This window comes from Equus caballus, chromosome 22 (assembly GCF_041296265.1).
Source record: "Equus caballus isolate H_3958 breed thoroughbred chromosome 22, TB-T2T, whole genome shotgun sequence".
Taxonomy (NCBI): Eukaryota; Metazoa; Chordata; class Mammalia; order Perissodactyla; family Equidae; genus Equus; species Equus caballus.
In genome coordinates this window covers 29209545-29230488 of record NC_091705.1, presented here as the reverse complement: position 1 = coordinate 29230488, position 20944 = coordinate 29209545, and the positions used below count along the sequence as shown (strand labels likewise).

General features: G+C 58.0%; 1 protein-coding gene across 1 annotated transcript in view; it reads right to left on the bottom strand.

The window, feature by feature from the left end:
- The window catches only part of VSTM2L (V-set and transmembrane domain containing 2 like), a 35840-nt gene extending 15130 nt beyond the window's left edge, over window positions 1-20710 (bottom strand). The window contains exon 1 of the mRNA XM_005604755.4: window positions 20343-20710. Coding sequence (XP_005604812.2) covers window positions 20343-20463 — 121 coding nt within the window. The 5' untranslated portion in view covers window positions 20464-20710. The remainder of the gene's footprint in view (window positions 1-20342) is intronic.
- Between the last annotated feature and the right edge of the window lie 234 nt (window positions 20711-20944).

The following is a 20944-nucleotide window of genomic DNA, read 5'->3' as shown; positions in this document are numbered from 1 at the left end:
ATTGAGCACTTGAAATGTGACTAGTGTGAATGAGGAACTGGATTTTAAATTTTACTTCATTTTAACTCATTTAACTTCACATAGAACTTGTAGGTAACGTCTGCTGTGCTGGGCAGCACAGCTCACACGCATTCATCGACGTTCGTCGTCTGCTCTCCCTTCCGGGAGGCAGGCGCTGGGTCTGTCTTGTCCAGCAACCTAGCCCCACCTCCTAGAGCAGGGCCTGGCAACAGCGGGCTCAATAAATACTCCTTCAACGAACGAATGAATGAGCAGACGTGGCTGGGCAGTGGTGCAGCAGGGTCCAGAGCCAGGAGGGCCCCACCCTGAGAGTCCGGGCCAGGCCCAGCCCTCCTCACCCACCCTGATGCCTACCTGCTGACTCGAGCAGGACTGAAGGGGCGATGGAGGGTCCAAGCCACCAGGAGGGGCTGGCGGTGATCAGAGTGGGCCGTGGGCCCCTCGCCCTGGGACAGCGAGTTCTGCCTTGATCCCTTTGCAAACAGGGGAAGGAGGAGAGTGGCAAGACCCCTTGTTGGATCCAAGGTGACCAGCAGCATGACCCTGGCTAGCCAAGAGACAGTGGGAGGGACGTAGCTGTGACCGCCTCCAGGTGCCATTGCCTGAGCCCCGGGAACCAGAAAGTACGCACCTTCTCCCTCTGGCAAATGGGGAGAAGGGTCCAGAGCTACTGAAGGCTTTGTCACCCCAGGAGCACAGACTGGGAGGGAGCCAGCCCTGGCAGCTGGGCCTGTGTGACATCTGGCCGGCAGGAGGATGGAAAATGGTCTGCGTGGGTCTCATGGGCCGCCCTTGGGTGGGGGCTCCATCAGGGTGACCTGGGGAGGGGCCAGGCCTCCCTCACTCAGCATCCCCCTGCCCACAGGGCCCCCCAAACTGACTGAAAACCCTGAGCCTGGCCCACCAGCTCTTCTTACGGATGCAGAAAGGAAGGCTCAGAGAGGGCAGTGTCAGGCCTGGGGCTACTCAGCAGCCAGGGGTCAGCAAGGTCAGGCCCTGGGCTCCAATCCTTGCCCGGGCCCTCTCATCCACAAACAGCCATCGGGGAGGACCCCACCACAGAGCCAGCTGTGCCCCCAAATCCCAGTAATGGTCATCTAGAGGGCGCTGTCCAACAGGAAGAGACGGCGAGCCACACAGGTGAGGCACATATGGAATTTTCTAGTAGCCACATTAAAAAAAGTGAAACAAAAAACATTTTTAAACAGGAGAAATTAATTTTAATAGTGTATTTTATTTAAACCAAGATATCAAAAAATTATTATTTCAACATGTAATAAAAATTATTAATGGGATATTTTACATCCTTTTTCGTGCTAAGTCTTGGAAATCCACATGTATTTTACACGCTTACAGCACATCCCCGTTAAGACGAGTCAATTCTCAGTGCTCAGCTGTCACGTATGCGGGACGTCTTAGCAGGCGACCCTGGGCCGGCCTCAGTTCCCCTCCCCCTCGCATGTCCCCATTGCTCAGAGGAGGCAGCCGAGGCCCAGTGTGGGGCAATAACCCTTCCAAGGCCACACAGCAGAGCCAGGAATTGAACACACACCTGTCTTACTCCCAACCCCATGTTCTTCTCCCAGTATTCAAATTCTTTTTGGCTGTAGGGCTCTTTCTTAAAAAGGAACAGTCCACGATGGCCAACCTTGCAGGGTCCCATGGGGCAAGGTGGGGAGTCTCTTTTATTCCAAGTGCAAAGGCCTGGGCACTGAGGAGACGTTTCACCCAGCCTGAGGCAATCCGGGGAGGCTTCCCAGAGGAGGTGTGGCCACCCCAGCCCCTAGTTGCGGGCAGGTGGTCCTGAGCCAGGAGTGGGAAGGGGCTTCGGGTGGGAGGAGGGATGGAAATCTGGCTCCGAGAACCTGTGGAATTCATGAGCCCACGAACTCCTGGGGGCAGCCACCAGCTCTCCTTCCCTAAGTGGACTCTGGTCCCTGGGTCTCTCTGATCGCCTCCGTCCCTGCCAGGGGCTGCCTAGGTTGGGTGGAGTGGGGGAGGCCCCTGCAGAATCCCATCGGCTCCAACCTCAGTGGTGAAGGGGGCAGAGTGTCTACAGGACAAATGGGGAAATCGAGGCTCTGGATGTTTGATGGCATATCTGAGTCTCCCTACTCACGGGCAGCCACAGCAAAAGCTGTCCCAGGCCCCATCCCAAGGAGCTCCCTTGAGGGAGAAGCCATGTACGCAGGTTAGCACCGGGCACGCAGGGCTGGGAGCCTGGAATGGGAGACTGTTTCTGCCAACAGATTTGCTACTTGCTGTGTGACCTTGGGAGAATCTCTCCCTTCTCTGAGCCTGAGTTTGATCTTCTGTACAACGAGGGTTAGAATTCACGGTCCGACAGTCCCACCAGCTCGGACAATCTAAGGGAGAAAGTGATGTACGTCCTAAGGGTCGTGCCCTGGGCACTGGCAAGGGGAGGGGTCACTTCCACTCGGGGCAGGAGGGGAATCTGGGAAAGCTTCAGGGAGGAGCAGCACGTAAGCCGGCCCTGAAGGGTGGATAGAGACTGACCAGCATAGGCAAGGAGGAGAGGAGCCGAGCGAGACAAGGCAGGCAGGAGGGAAACTCAGAGAGCTTCGTCAAAAGAAAAATCCTCACCATTTATTGAGCGCCTACTGCATGCCTGGCCCTATGCAGACGTCTCTATTACTCTGGAACCCACTCACTCGCACTTGACAGATGAGGAAAATGGGCTCAGACCTGCCCAAGATTCCCACAGAGCTGGGCTTTGAACCCAAGTCTGACCAGCAGGTGTGACCAGGACCCCGGGGTCCACCAGGCCCATCAGGATCTGGTCTGAATTATCAGGTGAAGTTCAGCTGCCAGGCTCCACTCTTCTGCATCCCACTTGCACACCTCCAGAGACGGGAAGCTCAGCTCCTCCTCCCTCCACTGAAAGTGGGCAGCTCTAATTGGCTAGAGGTTTTTGCTCCCTCTCCTAAGTCTGTGAGAGAGGACTCTGCATCAGCACCAGAAACTGGAAGGGGAACGACACTAAGTTTGATGACAATGATGACATGATAATAACCTCCAAGAAACAGAGAGTACTTGCTTTGTGCAGGTACGATGCCAAGCCCCCGACATACATTGTCTCATGTTCCCACCATGATGCTCTGGGGTAGGGGTGAGCATGATTATGCCCATTTTTCAGATGGGGAAGCTGAGGCTCAGAGAGGTTAAGTGACTTGGCCAAGGCTACAGAGTGAGTGGTTACATCTGAGCCCAGTTCTGGAGGACTCTAGGGTGGGAGCCCGAAGCTTCTAGAGCTTGCTCCTGCAGCGCCTCTTCCCAGCCCCTACCCACTTCCATCCCTCCAGCCACCCAAACCCCAGGTCTCCACAGTAGCATCCCAGCGGAGTTGGGACATAAAATCCATCTCTCCTCTTTGACCTCCTCCTGCCCTGAGCCGTCTCCCTGCCCAGGTAACTCCTCCCAGCAGTCCCCGGGAGGCGGGCATAGTTATAGATTTGTGAGAAGGGTGCAATTGTGTCCTCCAGCCCCAGGGCCGAGCGGGGCTGGGCTCCCCAGGCAGACAATTAAAACCAAGCGGCTGCCCACAGATTAGGATTCCGCAGGAGCAGGAGGAAGGGGCCTGACTGAAGGCAACGTCGTCTTCCTCTCCGCTTTTAATTGGGGGCATGATGCATTCATTAACCCCAGGCCCGGCTATCGGGCATCAGCTGCAGGCCATCAGCCCTGTGGCCCTGGCTGAGTCATGGGGTTTGCTTCTGCTTAAGGCAGGGGATGACCTGAAGATCTTGCCTGCCCTTCGAGCCCAGGGCCTGACCCCTTTCTTAACCTTCCAGGCCCTGGTTCAGCACCAACATCTAGGGCTTTGCCTTCAGGCCTCAGTTAGAATCCTGTTTCCTCCACTCCTAGCTGTGTGACCCGGACAAGCCCCTTTACCTCTCTGAGCCTCAGTTTCTTTGTCTGAAAAAAAAGGAGAATGAGAGGATGGAGGGGAGGAGGACACAAGGCGACACATGTCTCGTGCCCAGCACTTAGTAGGTACTCAACCAAGAGCAGTCCCTTCCCCCACCTTCTAGCTCAAAAAGTCTCTCATCTCCAGAAAGGTTTTAAGATGCCTCCTTGGAGCCCCCTCAGACCCTGCAGTGGTTGCAACATCTGTGTTTCAGGCATACCTGGGCCCCGAGACCTCCCATCCCTCAGGCCTGTACCGCCTCTCCTTCCTCATTTGCTCCGGACAGCACCATGGCCCCCAGCAGCCAGGGGGACTCAGGCAGGCCCAAGGGGCTTGTCCACCACAGGCAGCCCAGCCCAGCCCCTAGCTCCCTCCATCTCTGAGCTCAGATTCCCCTCTGGTCCAGCCCTAAATCTCCCTCCTCCCTCGGCACAGCCCTCCCTGACCTTCCAGTCTTCAGATCGCTGGTTTGAGGCTGCCTCCTCCAGGAAGCCTGCAGGGACTGGACCCCAGCCCCCCCATCAGTCACTACTGGAGTGAGGGCAGGGCTCCCCTTGGGGACAGGTGGCAGGGGAAGCTCCCACTCAGGGGGATCAAGGCAGAGCTGGAGCTCAAGGGAGACCCAGGGGGCAGAGCCCCTTGATCACCCCTCAGCCCAGGCCCCATCTCTTGCCAGACATGCCATGTCAGTGCCTGCTCACAAACCTCCACTGATGGACAGAGAACCAGCTCCCAGGGCCAAAGCCAGGCTCCCAGGTTGGGCACCCGCCTGCATCTCTGGCCCTGGCAGACCCTAACTGCGGCCCCCTCTGCCCTTCTTGGCCCCTTACATGTGTCCCCCTTGGGCACAGCCTGCACACGGTTCCCAGGATCCCGGCTCATGGGTGGCCCTCTGCCTGGAGACGCCCGCCCTCCCATGCGAGGGTGGAGCCCTCCTTGGTGCCCCCAGTGGTCTCCGAGGCCCCCTCTCACGGCCCCACTGGACAGATATGGAGGTGTCTGCGTCTCCCCCAGGGCAGGGCCCCTACATCGCCCAGCGTGGAGCAGGCACACAGGAAGCGCTGCTGGGCATGTGCTGAATGAGCGAATGAATGAATGAATGAATGAATGAAGTGAGAAAGGAAGGTCAGACAAAACCCAGGGGACTAAGTCAGAAACTGTAAGATAAAAGCAAGAGAGATGGACATCATTCCTTCCTTCCTTCACTCATTGATGCAGTCATTCGCTCACATATCACTGGGCACTGACTGCGCGCCGGACGGGTGTTTTAGGGAAGACTGCGTCCACAAGAGCAGGGATGGGGACAGACACATGGACAACATGGACAGAGGCAACCAGGGAGGTCCTGAGTCAGGCCCCAGCCGGCCAGCCCCTCCCCGCCCTCCCTCCTTCCGGCCCTCCTGGCCCCCAGCACCCAAGCCCAGCCTGGCCCACGCAGGCCCAGCCGACGGGGTGCCGAGCCAAGCTGACGGGCAAGCTGGAGGCTCCTGAGAGGACCTATAGCACTGTCATGTGAGGGCGGCCAAGGATGAGATGGGGCAGTAACGAAACAAAGGCCCACAGTGCCGGCAGCGGCCGTGGCTGCTTCGCCCGCAGCTCCCCCACCCTCGAGGCCCCCGAGCGGCCCCATCAACCCTGCGGGATCGTCCTTCTGATTGGAGGCCCACCACGAGCCAGAAAGTCGATGGGCCTGATGCCACACAATCCTCAGAGCGACCCTGCAGGGCAGGGATCGTGGTCCCTTCATCCAGGCAGGGAAACCAAGGCTCAGAGAACCTGGCAGCTCTTGGGGCCAGTCCCCTGTCCCGGTGCTGAAGGAAGGAAACCCCTCCTATGTGCGAGGCGCTGCACACAGGACCCCAGCTTCATCCTCCTGAAGACTTGATAAGGTGGCACGATCCCTCTGTGGTATCAAGGGTCAGAGAGGGAGTGTCCATGCCTGAGGTCACACAGCATCAAGAGACAAACTCCGATTTCAATCCCAAGGCTGACTGGAAAATTTCCCAACTCAGAACTGAGTCTCCGCTAAGCCCCCTCTCTCCCTTCAGCTCTAAAAAGTGTGACTCTCCGGGGGCCACTTCCAGAAAGCCTGCCCTGCGCCCAGCTTGGCTGGTGTGGAACGGGGTCAGGGAGGCGGAAGCGGGCAGGGCTGCAGAGGGGTGCTCCATGAAGCCCCCCGCTCACCTGTGGATGTCATGGTGCCCCTGCAGTCAGGAGGGAGAAACCACCCACAGAGGAGAAGCTCGAGAACTGGGAGGGAAAGCGCCGGGGACCGAGAAGGCTGGCTGCACGGAGGGGCCCTCTCCTCCCGGGGCTGGGGCAGAGGGTCCTCCCCGGGCCCAGGGCAGGCACCTGAGGGCTCTCTGTTTGCTGCTGGGCGGCCTGGCCGCTGGCAGGCTGCCTGCAGCAGGAGGCACGGAGGTGCGAGTGGGTGGGGAAGGCTCCCTCTTGGAGTGGACAAGCTTCCCTGTCCTCAAGTGGAGAGGAAGGCATTTTGCACAAAAGCTTAAGGAACTACAGTGTGTCTTGGTGGGAAGACGGCAGCCCAGGCATGCAGTGGGAGCTCAAGGCCTCCCTGCCAGAAGCAGTGGAAGAGATCAACCTTCATGGACCCCTACCCCGGGGCGAGGCTCTGTGCTGGGCTTTCCAAGAGGCTCAGACCCGGCCCTGGCCCTCAAGGGCCCACAATCCGCAGGAGGGACAGACACACAGACCCGTGACCATTATGTGGACAACGGCTGACACTGAGCCTGGATAGCCATGTACAGTTGTTCAGGGTGTGCACCATTCACATAGCTGTGAATCGTCATGCAGGGCGCAGCTATATGCAGAAGCTGTGGATGGAGATGCAAGCGCTGGGAGAGGAAAAGATAGGCCCACGTCTGCCTGGAGAGTCAGGGAAGGCTTCTAGGAGGAGGAGGCACACTGGCACTTGGATGCTGAACAGACAGGAAAGGGCACACCAGAGAGAGAGTTCCCCAAGCCCAACCTCTTGGGGACCACCTTCATCTTTTCTGAAGGATCCCTCTACCACCTGCACTATTATTTACTTAATATTTATTTTCAAAGCATCTTTTCCTTTTTCCTTAAATAAATTCCGCTTAAAAGGAGACTTTTATTACTGCCATAAACAGAAAATCAGCCTCACTTGCCATAAATAGAGGGTAACTGTAAAAATAAACAGTATGAGAACCAAGCAGCCTTCATAAATTCCAGCGAGGGAAGCCTGCTTGCCGAGGGCTGCGAGCCCGGTCTCGTTTGCACTCATTAACAAGGGAGACGGGTGAGAGCTGGGCGTTAAATTCACAGCAGCACCGAGCAGAGACTTTCTTCTTGATCAAAAGGGGCTGGGAGGTGGGTCCTGCTGAGTGTGGACACCAGCGGCAGCCACCCCCACCACCGTCACGGCTCTGGCTCCCTCGCCACTGGCCGGATCCCGCAGTTGCCTCTGGTTCCTCTGAGACCTCGGCCGCCCTGGCCACGTACCAGCCACCTTCCCCGCCCGCACCTGTCAGGATCCCACTGACCCCTCCCGGCCCGAGACAGGCCGCCCCCTGTCCCTTCACCGTGAGGTTCCCTCTGCCTTGCCCCCCACAGGGACTAACATGCATTTCTGGAATGAGGAGGCCTGACTTCGTGCTCGCAGAATGAATGAATGAACGAACGAAGAAATGGATGAAGACCCCCCCTCATGGTCTGTGCCCAAACGGGGAAGGAACTTCCTGAGGCATCGATATTCCTCCCCCAAAATGAGGAAAGAACATTATTTTTGTATTAAAATAAACATGAATATATTCTGGAATAGACTCCAGAATTCATGAATTTTGAATGAAATAGGAGACATCAAGGAAATGCTGGCCCCGGTGGGGAGCTGTTTACTCTCCTCACTCAGGGGCCTCCTGTTGATCCATCGGAGGCCTTGGGCTCCTTCCTCAGAGGTCCTCTGTGCACAGGAGTGTCCGTGTGTCAGCTGAAGGGGAAAGGGGACCAGGAGGGAGGACAGGGACTGGGGTGAGGGGGAGCCCAGGATTTACAGGTGAGGATGCAAGTTCCGGCTCTGCCCTGCCTTGCTGTGTGGCTTTATGGAAGTTGCTTCACTTCTCTTAGCTTCCGTTCCCACGTGTCATGGCTTAAAGGCTTAGTTTGAGGAAAAAATGAACGAACGCAGGCAAAGAGCCTGTTTCTGGGTGTGGGACACAGTAGAGCCTGGACCCCTGCTATTACCTGGTGGCCCCGCCACCACTGCGCAGTTTTAGACACATGACACATGTGTGCACACTTGCCCGGGGGGGTGGAGGGTCCCTGCCCAGCCCCGGCTGACTGGGGAAGGGGGGCTGCCCCACCCAATAAAAATTAGAATAGCTAACATTTTTGAGCACTTACTACACGCTAAGCGCCTGGTGAGCCTGTGCCTCGGTTTTCTCCGCTGTAAAATGGGGGTAATACACACAACTACCTCCCAGGGTTGTTGTGAGGACTAGACGCATTGGCATTTCTAAGTGGGCTGCCTGCACCCGTATGTGCCACAGAGGGGCTTCCTTTCATTCACTCACTTAGTTTTAACTGAAGTGAAATTCACATAACATAAAATTAACCATGTTAAAGTGAATAAGTCAGTGGCATTTAGTACCTTCACACTATTGTCTAACCAACTCCTTTATCTAGTCCCCAGCCACTTCCAGCACCCCAAAAGGCACCCCCGTACCCCGTAAGCAGTCACTTTGCACCCCCTCTGCCTCCGTCCCTGTGGCTTTGCCTCTCCTGGATATTTCACATAAAAGGAACAATACCATATGTGGTCTTCGGGGACCGGCTGTTTTCACTTAGCATAATGTTTTCGAGGTTCGTCCACACTGTAGCATAGATCAGACTCATTCCTTTTTATAGAGCTGTTCCTTTAACAAAATAAAATATCTCACCAAATGCCCAAAACAGCCTGGGAAGTAGCCGCTATCATCTGCCTCTTCTTAAAGGTGAGGAAACTGAGGCACAGAGAGGGTGGGGGCTGGCCCAGATCCCCTGCCAGGCAGCCGGGCAGTGCTGGCGCCCGCGGCTGGGGGCAGGGCGCCTCCCAAGGCCGCCGGCACAGATTGAGGGAGACAGCAGTGGAATTACAAATCCAGGGAGATTTAAGGGGAGGGAAAATATTCTGGCACTTGCAGGATGATGGGAGTTGAGCAGGCTTCCCCAGTGGAATTCCTGCCTCCTCTGCCCACACGTCTGGGCCACAGGGAGTGCAAGGTTTGGGAGGGAGAGAGGCAAGTGTGGGAGCATGCAGGGAGCCAGGGACAGGGCAGGGCCCGGGGCGGGGAAGCTGAGCTGGGAGAAGGCAAGAGGCATCCTGACTTGTCTGTGCAGATGCCATTTCTCTCCTCCTCACCTGCGCGTCCTGCAAAGGCCCTGGGGTGAGCCCACCTCACTGACGGCTGGGAAGGCTCAGAGAGGCTGAGTGGGCCAGGATTCGAACCCAAGCGTGCCTGAGCCCCAAACCCAGGCGTGTACCCCTCCCTGCTGCCTGCCAGGGGCAGAGGGGGGATGGAGGGAGCAAAGGCAGGCTGCCTCAGTCACAGGAGTGAGCAGCCACCCAGCTCCCCAGAAAGGAGCCTCCCCAGATCCAGTGAGGAGAGAGAAGAGCCAGAGATATGGGGAGGCACCAAGGTGGAGCCGGGGCGGGCCAGGGCCGCGAAGGAGAGAGCAGAAGAGGGGAGGCAGGGACGAGGGCAACCGGAAGCCAGGTGCAGAGACCCACAGGAGGGGAGAAAGTGAGCAGACCCCAGGGAAGCTCCAGACACAGCTTCTGGGGGTGTCCAGCGGGTGGGGTCAGAGGGCAGAGTGGCCATGCCACCCCTCTCCCCAGGACCCAGCCTGGGTCCTACCCAGCCTCCCTTGGGACCTAGTGCCTGCCTGGCCAGCCCCTCCCCCTCCTGCCCAATTGCGTTTGGGAAATCCCAGATTGCAGCAGTAAGTGTGCGGGCTCTGCAGTCAGGCTGACCCAGATATGAACCCTATCTGCACTTCAAATCTCTGAGCCTCAGTTTCCTGATCTGTAAAATGCACACCATGGGGACTCCGGGGGATCACGGACACCTGTAAATGTCCGGCACATGGTGGGCTCCATGGAGCCCTGTATGACAGAGACGATCAGCTGCTATTTATGCTGCCTCTCACAGGGTGGTCTTACTCCAGCTCCTCCCTCCCCAAGGCTCCCAGCTCCCTTTTCCCCACCTAGAAGTCTAGCCTAGCCTGGCCTTTTCAAACACAGGGACTCTTCTAGAAGCAGAGAATGCCTAGCTGAAGGAATCCTGCCCCACCCCAGGGCCTTTGCACTTACTGTTCCCTTTGCCTGGGAGGGGATTTAACAGAAAGCAGCAGAGCTGGGATGGGGCTCCAGGCACCTGGCGCCTGGCTGCAGTTCAAGCACCACTGCGGGGGGGTCTCTGGGGGACGTAAGGAGACTCGCCGGGGAGTCTCAGGCCCGGCCCAGAGCCCCTCTGGTCAGCCAGCAGCCAGCTTGCCCCCCCTCCACCTGCCCGGAGACCATTAGTGCAGCTTTGTTTTGAGCGCTATTTCCACCACCACGCGCTCCGGCCGCCGGGCCTCCATTAGAGACCCTTTCCCGGGCCGATGACAGGCGGCAAACAGCTCCCCGGCGAGCCGGCCGTAATTGCTGCCACCTCCGAGGCCAGAAATGATTTTTTTAAAACCTCACAAAGCAAAACAGACACCCTGCGTCTGCTCCCGCCTCCCTGCCTCGGCTGGGAGCCAGCCCCAGGTTCCAGGAAGGCGGCTCCAGTCAAGACCCCCAACCCGAGACCCCCGGAGCGTGCCAGGCTGCGGGAAAACCAAGTCTGGGCTCTGTTCCGGGTGGGCCCAGGCCCCTGACCCTCTCCCGGGCTCAGTTTCCTCCCCTGCAGGATGGGCATGTCGATGGGTGCCCAGGGGGCCTGCCTGGGGATGGCGACGAGGTTCCAACAGGAGGAGGTGGAGGAGGCATGAAGGAGAGAGCCGGAGGGCAGGAGAGGGCGAAGAGAGCCTGCCGGGTGCAGGAATAGCTCGGAAAATGTCCTGAGAGGAAGGAGCTTGGCGTGTTCAAGCACTAGAAAGAAAGCCAGTGTGCTTACACACACGCGTGCACACACACACAGTTCCTGTCTCCTTCCGAGCCCATGTGGCCAGCATCCCTGGACCCTGTGCCCAGCCCCCACATCCCATGAACCCGCAAAGTCAGCTCCTTCCCCGGGAAGCAGCCCCTCCTCCTCTGTTAGCCCCTCCAGCCTCCAGTCCCTGTTTGAGCCCCGGCTTCAACTCACACAGCCAAATGCCAGCCACACCCTGGAGCTGTCCCACTCAGAGACCTTCCAGGGCTGCCCCTGCCCCGCGGATCAAGACCCAGCTCCACAGCCTCTTCTTGGCAGCTCCCGCTGCAGCCTGCTCTTCCGGATATGCATGCACGACTCTCCAAATGAAGCCCCTGCCAGAGCCAGGCAGTCGGGCGAGGCTCCATGCTGGCCTCTGACGTCTCCTGGCGGTCCCTGGATGCAGGCCGAGAAGGAGCCCACCTCGCCCAGGAAGTTCTCCCTGACTACACCAGGATACAGCGACCACTCTCGCTGGGAACCTCCAGAGGCCTCCTTCTGATGGGCTCCCCTGTCTGTGCCTTGTTTCCCGGGATCTCATCTCTGGTTTACTGTCCTCCATTATCTCTCCCCAATGCCCACCTGCTGAAGACACTCACCAGGGACTTGCTGGGTAAGTCACCCAGGTCCCCGGGGTGGGAGGTGGAGGGCAGGACTCGAGGTCCACGCCCAGCTCTGCTGCACGCTCGCCCTGGCCCTGGGCGGCCCTGGCTCCCTCCGGGCCTCCACTTCCTCCCCAGTGAAAGGAAGGCTCTCCCCCTGAGAACCACAGTGGCCTCTGGGCCTCAAGAAACCCTCTGAAACTGGGCAAAACAATGCAGCATTTTTCTGAGGACGTGATCCAGTTTTCTTCAGATTCTCAAGAGGATTGTGACCTCCAAAAAAATGAGGAACCACAAGTCTAGGCAAGCTCCAGCGTCCCTTGTGGCGTCACCATTTGGTCATCGCTCATTTATTCACTTCATTCGTTCAGCTGATATTTCTTGAGCGCCTGCTCTGTGGGCGTCATTATGATACACAGAATGTGTGTATGTGTGATGCTGAGGTGTCGCCTCTGGAGAGGGGTGTGTGCGCGTGTACAGAGACAGAAAGCGAGGACCGAGGTGGGCGAGAGGAGGAGGGAGATGGATCCAGCAGACAGACAAAGAGACAAAGAAAGGTGGAGAGAGATTGAAAGACAGAGAGAGTGAGCAAAAGAGGGAGAGACAGAGAGAGGGACAAACCCGGGGGGAGAAAGATCCAGAGAGGGAGGGGCAGGGAGAGGCTTTGCCACAGATGGGCCCTGCCAGCCCCTAATTGATCCCTCTGGGCAAGGCCCCCTCCCAGCTCCAGCTCTAACCTTCCAGATGTTCCCAGAGCCTCTAGGTCTCATGTCCCTACAGCACCAGCTGGAGGGGGCGGGGAAGGCTGGTGTGGAAGCAAAGGCCACGGGGCTGGGCACCAGCCTGGCCCTCAGGCCAGACGCTCAAGGACCACCCAGGTGCCTTGCCCCCCGCCACAGTTCCTCAAACCTCAGACACGCTCCAGACACATGCTCAGACAAAACACCAGCCCCTCGGAGAACAGCCAGGCAGGGACGCCCGGTGTCACACGCGTGCCCCGCGTCCCACCACTCCCCCTACTCCTGCTGCACTCGGATCCAGAAGCCTAGACTCCCAGCCGGTGCTCCTGCAGCCAGACCCAGGCCTGCTCAGCATTTTGGCATCACGACCCTGAGAGAATGCGATGGAGCCAGGGCACCGCTCTGGAACAAAGCAGCTGCACACACTCACACACACTCACACTCTCACACACTCTCTCACACACACACACTCACACACACTCACTCACACACACTCACACCCGGTCTGGCAGCCAGGAGCAGGACAGAGGAGCAGGTGAAGAACTCCAGCTCTGCACTCCGACAAGCTGGGCACCAGCCTGCCTCTGCCATTCGGCATCTGCGTGTCCTCAGGCAACTCAAGCGCCTCCTGAGCCTCAGTGTCCTTGTCTGTACGATGGGTGCATCCTCCTCATGGGCAGGTGAGGATGAAGCGAGAGGCACAGAGGACATGTGGATGAGCGCCGGCTGGAGTCTGGTTCACAGGCCCCTGAAGGCCCTGAGGCCAAGCATCACGAGCTGGATGGACTCCATGCCACCATCGGCTGCAGCCTCACCTGCTGGTCGCAGGACAAAGCATAGGATCTGGGAGGATAGAGATGGAAGAATTCTAGAGGCTAAGAGCTTAGGCAAACTCAGCATTGTTCCAGAGGGAAAACAGGCCCAGAGAGGGGCAGGGAACTGCTGAGCCACGCAGCAAGGCAAAGGCAGGGTGAGGGTGGAAAAAAACCACGGTCCCCTTCCTCTGCCCCAACACTGGCATTTTAACTCGGAGCTGCAGCGAAGTCACCACGGGCCACTGGTTCCACCCCTCAACACAGAAGACAACAAAGGCCCCCGCCCCTGCCACGTCCCCATGTGGGCCAGGCATCTTCTGAGTCAGGAGCTCCACCAGCCTGGGCCCTTGTCACCGCACCATCACTAACTTGCTGTGTACAGATCTTTATCAACCCCACTCTGTGTTCTGGCCTCTCTGCCCACTTCACCAGTCTTTGCTCCTTTGGGAAATGAGGCAGGAATCCCCTTGATAACACCCCCAGCTAATAACTGGGCGAGTACAGCTTGCATACCTTCTGTGGCAGGGAGCTCACTACTGGGTACCGTCACTGCCCCAGAGATGAGTGCCCTCCTCTGGGCTGAAAGTCATCCCTGCCTCTTAACTCTTATCACAATTTATACATATACATACGTATATACATATTAAATAGGTTTACTCATCTGAGCAAGAACCGTATCTGTCATGTTCACCGATAGAAGAAGTGGCTAAATGAGAGCCCGGTGCATGGCAGGTGCTCTATCGATATTTGTTGAATGAAGGAAGGAATGAATGAATGATCAAGCTTCCAGCACGTGCCAGCAGCTCCTGTGAGGCCAGCAGTTCCCAGTATAAGTACGGGGTCTGAGGTGGACGGGCAGCCTGTGGCCAGCACACCCTGAGGACAGTCATTCTCATACACAGACGTGCCTGGGCACCACCCAGACGATTATGTCCCTAATGTTTTCTATAAACTAACCCACTATTTTTTAATACCCCCGCTAGTTTCATCCTAAGCAATAATATCTGTGAAATCCCAGTTTTGATGTGCTGGTTGTATTTTTCTAATCGGCATTAAAATAAATGCATAACTATTAAAATGTAAGAGGTTTGTCCGGGTTCTGCCTATGATCATCTCTCAGGTAGGACCCGGTCACACTGAGGGCCCTGGGCGTCTTGAAGAAAGGTTTCCCCCGGGGATGGTGGAGTGGAGTCCTAGGGACTCCTCTGCTGGCTTCGGGGAAGGGGAGGGGGCACGGCGTGGGCAGGGGCTGGAGGAGCAGCAGCCCTTCTGCCTCCCCTCCCCCCTCCCTTCTCCACAGGAGCGGGGACCAGGGGCTCCCAGGCTCCCCAGCTGGCAGACAGGTGGATTTCTCCCCCAGTGAGACCACTGCCCCTTTTTCTAATGGAAGAGTCTCAGGGGGGCTGGGAGAGGGGGTCACACCCTGGAACCCCATCACCGTCAGGGCTGCAGCATCTCACACACACCCAAGGGGCCGGGCCTTAGCCACCCCAGGACATCCTTGCTGTGGTCTGTAGGGATGGGAAGGGGTTTCAATTTTGTGATTTTTCTACTGAAAACATGGATTCCTTATGAAATTAAAATTATATGAACGTTTAAAACTACAGTACCTTGGAATGAGCAAAAGCTTAAGAATGCGGACCTCAGCCCTCTGCCTTGTCCTCCTCCCCGGCCATTCCTTCCTTCCCTGCCACCCCCTTGGACTGGGCATTGTGGTGGGGCCAGGACACAGGGAATCTGACCTGTCCCTGCCCTGGAGCCCCCGTCATTACAACAGGGGTGGTGAGAGTGCCCAGAGGGTGCCCAGCTGGCCCCAAACTCCCTTTGGGGCTGAGAGACTCTTCCCACAGCCCCAGCAACAGCTGGTTCCATCCCAAAGGTCCAAGGTCATGGCCGACCACCAGGAGGTGGGCTTGCCTCATGCCACCTTCCCTTCTTCCGAGACCTACCCCTCATGTGGGCGCCTATGTCACTGTTCACACCACAACCCCTCTCCCTACCCCTTTGATCTTCTCACCCTCCGAGGGAAGTTGGAAGGGCACTGAGGCAGAGTTCTGTTCTGGGGGCCGTCACTTCGCTGCTGCACACCCCAGGCCTGGAATGTGGAGGTCACCTCGCTCCTTCCACCACACCTCAGGCCTCTCCCTCCTCCTCTGTGGGCCTCAACAGCATGGAGAGCACAGGGCCTGCAGCCACATTCCTGAGTTCAAATTCCGGCTCCGACACTTGTCGGCTGTATGACCTGGGCCAGCCTTTTAACCTCCCGGAGTCTTGGTTCCTCATAAATGCAGGGGGCCAGGGAGAGTCCCCTCCTCTGAGGGTTCTTGTGGGGATAAATGAGATGATGCCACTTAAGGCCCTGGTGTGACACTCAGTACACATTTGCCTCCATGTATTTTTCTATTTGTACAGACGGGTAAGGTCACCCCACAAGCCAAGCGCTAACCTCCCAGCCAATTTGGGGCAAATGCTCCCTTGCCTGTGGCCTCAGCCTTCCCCTCTGTGAAAGAGGTCAAGAAGGAGGGTCCAAGGGGCCCCGCCAGCTCCACCTGAGCTTCGGTGACTCATGCCAGCTGCTCCATGGCCCACCCTGGCGGCCTGTGGGTCGGAAGGGACCACTCTCCCTGGACCCCTGACCCTGCCGGCTTGCTTGCCAAGGACTTCCCCCAACACCCCTGCTGTCACCATGGCGAGGAGCTGAGTCCCTGTCCTGCAAACAGCCCTCAGCTCGCCTTGCCTGGAGAAAAGGCTGCAGGAACCGCTGATAGGCAAGGTGTCAAAACCAATTGGTGTGAAGGACTTGGGGAAAACCGCTTGTGAGGGCCAATTCCCCACAGGAGGCCGGGAAACCCTCAGCCCAAGGCAGAGTGTTTACGGGAGTAATTGATAGAATAATCACCAACGCCCGAGACAACGGCGAACACATTTTTAACATCATAACCTTCGGAAGACAGCACTCAATTTTCTCCATCTCCCAGCCACCAAACTCGCCAGCTTATGGATGGTGCAATACCAGTGGTCCGGTAAGGAAAGGAAGAAAGCCAGAGTCATTCTCAGTGCACAGGCTGTTTGCCAAATGGCCCCCACCCCCTCCCCCAGCACCCCGCTGCTCCCTCCTGGCAACAGAGAGAACCTCAGGATGGTGAATCACTCAATGGACAAAGCACCGGGCCAACTCAGGATCTTTGTCTGCACTGGGGTGTATTAATAATTGAAGGTGCTGGCCTTGGTGCGTGTACGTGTGTGTGTGTGTGTGTGTGTGTGTGTGTGAGTGTGTGTGTAGCAGGGTGGGGGTGGGAGGATGGATGCCTGCTGCAGTGTAAGGCTTCCTGGGGCTCCTCTGGGGTCTACTTACCTGCTCCAGCCTGGACCTCTCCCTCCCTTGCAAAACCAAATGAATCCAGCAGCCCCTGGCACCAAACATTTCCCATCCCTACTTATCTCATCAGAGATGGGCAAACACTTCAGGCAGTGGCTCCCAAACTCCAGGCTGCACGGGAATCTTCCAGGGAGCTTATGAAAATGCAGATCCCAGGGTCCCAGCAACAATCATTTTGGCCAATGGGTCTGGGGGGATCCATTTTAATAAACTCCCTGGCTGATTCCAAGGCAGGGGGTCTGCAAAGATGCTCACAAAGATCCTGCCTTCTGGATCCCCGCCCTGGACAAGATCTGGAAAGAGTACTGGAGAAGGAGTCCAGCCCCACTGCCTTTTTCTAACTTGCATGTGGCCTCAGCAAGATCCTGTCACCTTTCTGAACAGCTGGTTCCTCTTGGTGGAACCCGCTACTTTACCAGTTCTCTGGGGAGCTGGAAGACAGCATGCTTGGAGGGGGCTGTGCAGAGGAAGAAGTCCCGTCACGTGACCAAGTCTGCCTCCAGGCTGTCCTGGAGGAGGCAGGCCCAGAACTGCCAAACACATCTTCATTCCAGGCACAGCTCTCCAGCTCTCTGTACAGACTCAGTGACCTTGGCCAAGTCACTGGCCCTCTCTGAACCTTGGTTTCCTCTTATGTACAACATCAGCCTTGCAGGAATAACGTCACCCTTAGCGAGTTAACACTGGTAAGGGGTTTGCAGCCCCGAGCACACAGTAGGCATTTCATAAATGTCAGTTCCCCTTCTTCCCACCCCTGATGTGCTCAGGGCAATGAACTAAGCCTTTCTGATAAGGAAAAATCAAAAGAGTTGCCATTTATTGAGTACCTACTAGGTGCAGGCACTGACCATCCCCACCCAGCCTCCCAATTCCTGGCGCCATGAACGCTTCACTCCCCATTCAGTCCTCAGGCCTTTAAGAAGACCTCTTCGACGTGGGCTGAGTGAGGTAGCGGGGGATGGAAAGTGAGACAGATGTCCTTGCGGACCCATCTGACCGCAGGCTCTCCCCGTGACAAGCCCTGGGGCGGGCAGGCAGAAGGCGCTCGCCTGGCGGCTAGGCTGATCTCAGATCGAACTGGAGAGGTGAGCAGCCAGCAAGCAGTTGGGGTCAGTGAGCCCCTCCCCAGCCCCCACCTGCAGACACAGAGGCACCTTCCTAACCCAGCCACATTCCCCGAATCAGCTGAGGACACGAGGAGCCCAGGAATAACGAACAACGATCGGCCTCCAATCTGCTAAACAGCAATTTCTGGGCTTTTTCAGCACACACAGCTTTTATCAAATTGGTATTCTCCTCCTGAACACAAACGGCTTATTAGACATGACCCACTTCTTCGCCGCGTCTCACTATCATTAATAACAGTTTCTTTTTGTGATTAAGTGAGTGGCTCCAAACCCTTCCTGTGGTGGCGGGCGCTGGGCCCAGCAGAGGGGCAGCCATGGGGCCGCCTCGCCGTCCACTGCTGGGTGACTCTGAACCTGGCAATGCTGAGGGAAGGCAGTCTGGCCCCTGCAGAGCAGCCCGGCCTCCTCGTTTCTTGAGGGACAGAAGGAGCCCCAGAGGGGTGACTCACTTGCCCAGAGCCACACAGGGGGTCTGTGAGAGAAGCCAGGCTCCCCAGCGGCCAGTGCTGTGTCCTTTTCATCTAGCCCCGGCCCCGGGCCTCAGCTGGACCCCTCCCGGGTTCAGAGGGAACATCACAGCTGGCTGGCAGAGCTGTGCCCCTAAGCACTCCTGGCACCAGGGGGCAGGAGCCTGCCACACAAAAAGCAGACCCTGCTTCCCTCTGGGGGCCCTCCTCGGGGGAGCATCAGCAATGACAGAGTAGCACCCATATCCTTGCGGTCTGGTGCTCCAGGGATGGGGCGACCACAGACCTCAGAGCCCCAGTCCTCCTATCTCTCGGGACCACAAACTCAGGAAAGCCCTTCTTGGAAGAGCCTCCAGTGTAAGTTCCAGCCGTGCCAGGGAACTGAGCGGAGCAAGGAGGGGAGCGGAAGGAGGAATTCCCAGTTTCCCTTGAATGGGAGGGAATCTGACAGGGAGATGAATGTCCTGGAAAAAGCGCTGTCTTTGCCGGACAGACCCTGGGGGTAGTCTCAGCTCAGTCACTCTCTCACTGCGTGACCTTGGGCAAGTCCCTTCACCTCTCTGAGCCTTGGTTTCTCCACCTGTAAACTGAGGATCAAAATAACCCTTCGCCTATTTACCACCAATCCAGCCAGGTTGGCCGAAATTAGATGAGGGATATGAAGGGTGCATAAATGACACACACAGCGGTTACTATCAAACATGGGAGGGCAGAAGGATCCAGCGAGTTGTGGTTCCCAAAAAGCAGAGCCCCTGAGAAGGGCTTTGGAAGCCCCCCTACCCCCTGCAGCAATCCCAGCGATGCATGACACCCCAGCAAAGCCTTCTTTGATTATCGACCCCCGCCCCCAAACACACACAGCCTTCACTCTTTCCTTTCAGAATAAATCACCTAGCTCTCTGCCCTTTGTGCGAACCTCCCCCAGCCCTGGGCATACAGTGCCCAGCATCGGTGCTGCAGCCTCCCCGGCCAGGTTTGGAGCCCCTGCAAGGAAGGGATGGGTGGGGAAGGGTCTCCATTTTCATCTATGCCCTGGCCTCCATACTGGAGCCTGGCTCACAGGGGGCAGGGGGAGCCCCCACAGCTGCCAGCCTCAGATGATCCAACTCTGCTGCCAACTTGGGCTCCTCTGGGGCTAGAAGGAGCTTCTGACACTCAGGCAATCAACGCTGGGAATGCTTGCTTGCTCCCCGGCTCCCACCGCGGCTGAGTTGAGATTTCCCACCTTTCAGTCTTGGCTGAGGATGAGGGTGAGTGGGTACCCTATAGAAGGATGGCAGGGGCTTCCTGCCTGCCCCAGAGGCAGACAAAAGCCCCTGGCATTCCTCTTCCCCTTCCTCGACTCTGGCTGGACGCATCAATCCCAACTATTCCAGGGTCTTCGAGGGGCTCTCACCAAGCCTTCATCCCTGAGATGCCACCCACAGGGGCGGCTGCAGCCCTAGGCTACCAGTTCTCAAGAGGAGGGGTTTTCTGTCCCCCAGGACCTTTCCCAGTGGTATAAGGGACAGGTGGGGAGACAGAGGGGACAAGGGCGTCTGTAGGGATAAACCCACAAAGGGGAAAACCAGATGGGCAGAGAAGGGTGGGCGAGCAAAGTGTGTTCACAAGTCTGTGTATATTTGCCAGTGTGTCTGCAGGCGGGCGGGCAGGCAAGAGTTGTGCAGAGTGTGTGAGCCTGGATGCCAGCTGGCAGGGTGTGAGCCCACCAGCCGTGGCGCCTGATGTGTATGTGTAGTGGGCATAAGTGTGAGTGCTTATGAGTGAAGAGGGGAATCTGAGAAGGTGGCAGGAGATGTGTGACAGTAGGAGTTGTATGTGAGAAAGCAGTGAGTGTGCCTCTGAGTGTGCCCGTGGCTAATATTTCTGTGGTCGTGGAGGTGTATGTATCGGTGCGAGTGCGTGTGGGGAGGAGGGGGCTCCCTGCGAGAGCCGGATGGGGGATGTGCACGGGGTGCCCCCTCCTCCGCAGGGGTGGTCAGGGTGGATCCATGGCCCCGGCAGGGGGCGCCACAGCATTCCCGCCACGGCCAGGGCGGGTTCGAGCCCGAGGAAGACCAAGTTGGAGCGGCGCAGCCCGGGGTGGGGTTTGGTGGGGAAGTCTGCGGGGGCGGCGACCCGACTCACCGTGGCCGGAGACGTGGTTGTCCCAGGGCGCGTGGCCGGCGGGCCGCGTGGCGCCGCCGAGTTGCAGGAAAAGTGCCAGGTAGTGGAGGGCGCCCAGCGCCACGGCGAGCGGGGCCCCCATGGTGCGCGCTCGGGCCGGGGGCGCCGCCGCCTCACATCGGGGCTCAGGAGACCGCAGACCCCGCGCCCGCCGTCCCCTGCCTGGTGCGGCCTGGCTGCCCGGCTCGGGCCGCTGCCCCTTGTCGGCTGAACCCGGCCCGGCTCCGGCCCCAGCCCTCGCCCGCCTCCGGCCCAGCCCCGGCTGCGGGTAGCGAGCGCACGCCCAGCCGGCCGCCTCCGACTGCGGGACTCTTCCCTTCCGCGGAAGGCCACTCCGCTCGGCGCTGCCGCCGCAGCCCCTCCCTCCCGCCCGCCCAGAGGAGGTGGCGGCGGAGGGATCTGCCGCTTGATTTATCATCAAAGTTTTGCCCAGGCTGGGATTTTTAAAGCGGTACCCGCAACTTCCCCTGCCCTAGAGCGCAGGTAGGGGGCGGGATGGGGTGGAGGAAGCCACCCCAGAGACCCGGTTCCGGCAAAGCATAACACAATTAGCTTCAGAAACA